Below are 2,378 nucleotides of genomic sequence, written 5' to 3'. Positions count from 1 at the left end.
AGTTACCAACATATATATATATAGACAATCATACGATCAAGGAGACAGATAGCATAGTAAATATAAATAGACATTGACAGTGTGCTGATCAAGATTAATTTAAAGCATAAAAACTAGAGTTTACAGGTTATTTATATACAGATACATAAGACACAGCATATTCAACAACTGAGTTCAGGTTTCAAATGATATCATATAAAGCTGATTATTTAAGGTTCTATGAGCGCGATTACGCGAATTTACAAGCTAAAGAGATCACCACCTAGAGCATTGAATGCCAAGTCCATGTTCATGTCTCCATAGCAATAAACAGTCTCACCCATAGGACATGAGAGGTAAGCATCAGAAAAAGGCTGTGTGGCAGCTTGTGAATTATTGATCGGATGCGTACCAGCTTCAATAAGAATTGATGAAGATGAAGTCCCGTATTCAGCTTTTCCATTAAACCCTTGTGAATTCACATTTGTATGAGCCATGGGCTCTGTGGAGAAAAGGTTTTTCATGAAGTTGAATTCTTCATCACAAGTTGGAATGAGAGAAATGGATGGAGAGTCGCTTGAATATGAATTACTTGGTGGTTCATTCGGTTGGATTATTGCAGTTAACTTTCCTAATGTTACATTAGTGTTGGTGGTGCTTGTGGTGGATGACATGCTCCTAATATAGTCACGTAGGAGGGTCGATCTTGGCTTTGGGTTGTTAGCTTCATATCTTTTTTTTCTATTGAGCCGCATTGTTTTCTTCCTGGTAGCTGCGTTCCAGTGATTCTTAATTACATTTTCGGTCCTTACGGGGAGGAGTTTTGCTATTTGAGACCATTTATTGCCTTTACTCTCATGGGCATCTATGAGAATTCGCTCTTCTTCTTCGGTCCAAGCATCAAACTAACCACATTAACGTATTTTCTTATATATGTGTTTGAACATGTACAGAATAGGGGGACAATAAAGCTAGAAAAGAATAAACTTCAACCTTTATTTCGTAAAAGATGGAATTATTCTATGTTCCAAAAAGGTTCCTTAAATTTACTTGAAAATAAACATCCAAAACTATGTTGCACTCGACAAAAAAAGACAATTATGACATAATAATATGGTAATTTCCAATAATTATCTAGTTACTTAGTTTTATACATTTTATTTCAAAACAAAAGTGTTGAAACATTTGTGTTACTTTAAAGTCATTGAAATTCCATACAAATGGTTTAAGTTATTAAAGAAATAGGATAACCTCTTGAAGGTATGGGGGGCTCAATCTTCCAGTAATATGTTCTCATGATTAAAATAAAAAAAGCATAGTCGTTACGGAAGAAAAAAAAAGGACCTTGATATCAGGACGCAGATTATTGTACCATCTCTCGCGGCACTGTTTTCCGGATCTACCACCCATAAAGCTAGAGATTCGACTCCAGGTCTTCGTGCCAAACTCAGTAACAAGTGCATTCAATTTGCTTCATGCATAAAATCAATCATATGAATAATGAATGTCACGTTTAATATTATAAACTATACAAACAAAAATAAAAATAAAAATAAAAGAATCAAGAATGTATTTTAACCTGTCTTCTTCTGTTGTCCAAAGTTTCTTTGTATAATTCCTAGAGGTGCTAAAGCCACCATCTACGATTGGGTTTGAAGGAATGATTACTTGATTGGTGAAGTCTATGTTTGGATCATTCCTCAATACCTCCAAAGTTAAACACTGACCTCCATCTAGAAACATGTTATCAATGTCTAAGCTTTGATCCATGACTAAAGATGGTATACTAGGGACTCTAGCAGAAGAAAATTTGCCAAGAGGATTTTGAAGCGATCAATGTTTCTTCCTGATTCTTCGAGTTTCGATAAGTTGGATTCCATACAAAACTATTTGTAGGTGCCAATTGAAGAGTGGGTGTATACCATGAAGGAGAATTTAGAGAATTTAGAAGAAATGTGCATGAGTTAGGAAACTCTAGCACGCCACCTCCTTGATCACCATCGAGAAAACCATTGTCACGACCACGGTCCATGAGTGAGAGAATGTGCATGTGTGAGAGAGAGAGAGATATGTATGTATAGCGAGAATATATAGAGAGAAATTTCGCATGAGAGTAAGAGATTTTAGACTATGGGCGGACCACAGAGTAAATATTGACGTCTTTTGATACAAGTAATAAAAGGTTTACACGTTATAATGGTTTCTTACTTGTTATTTATGTACCTGGCAGTTGAGTGATACTGATTATTATTTAAATAGTGAACAAAGAAAATATTAAATAGTTAGTAATAAATATTTAAACGTTAAAAAAGAAAAATTGGAAAAGCAATTAATGTATTATGTGAAATAAGAGAAACTTGAAAGTAGTAATAAAAAATTTTAAATTAAGGGAAAAAAAT

General features: G+C 34.3%; 1 protein-coding gene across 1 annotated transcript; it reads right to left on the bottom strand.

The window, feature by feature from the left end:
- Positions 1-239: 239 nt before the first annotated feature.
- LOC143575877 (transcription factor MYB119-like) lies at positions 240-1,749 on the bottom strand. The gene is made up of 3 exons (XM_077060131.1): positions 1,559-1,749; positions 1,324-1,450; positions 240-884 (listed from the first exon to the last, which is right to left on the bottom strand). Exons 1-3 carry the CDS (start codon positions 1,747-1,749, stop codon positions 240-242), a joined length of 963 nt encoding a protein of 320 aa, XP_076916246.1.
- Positions 1,750-2,378: the final 629 nt, after the last annotated feature.

This window comes from Bidens hawaiensis, unplaced genomic scaffold (assembly GCF_021521415.1).
Source record: "Bidens hawaiensis isolate Kalapana, Puna unplaced genomic scaffold, B.hawaiensis_p1.1 tig00027770_1, whole genome shotgun sequence".
Lineage (NCBI taxonomy): Eukaryota > Viridiplantae > Streptophyta > Magnoliopsida > Asterales > Asteraceae > Bidens > Bidens hawaiensis.
Note: the sequence above shows the minus strand (reverse complement) of the source record. Positions and strands in the feature narration are given on the sequence as shown.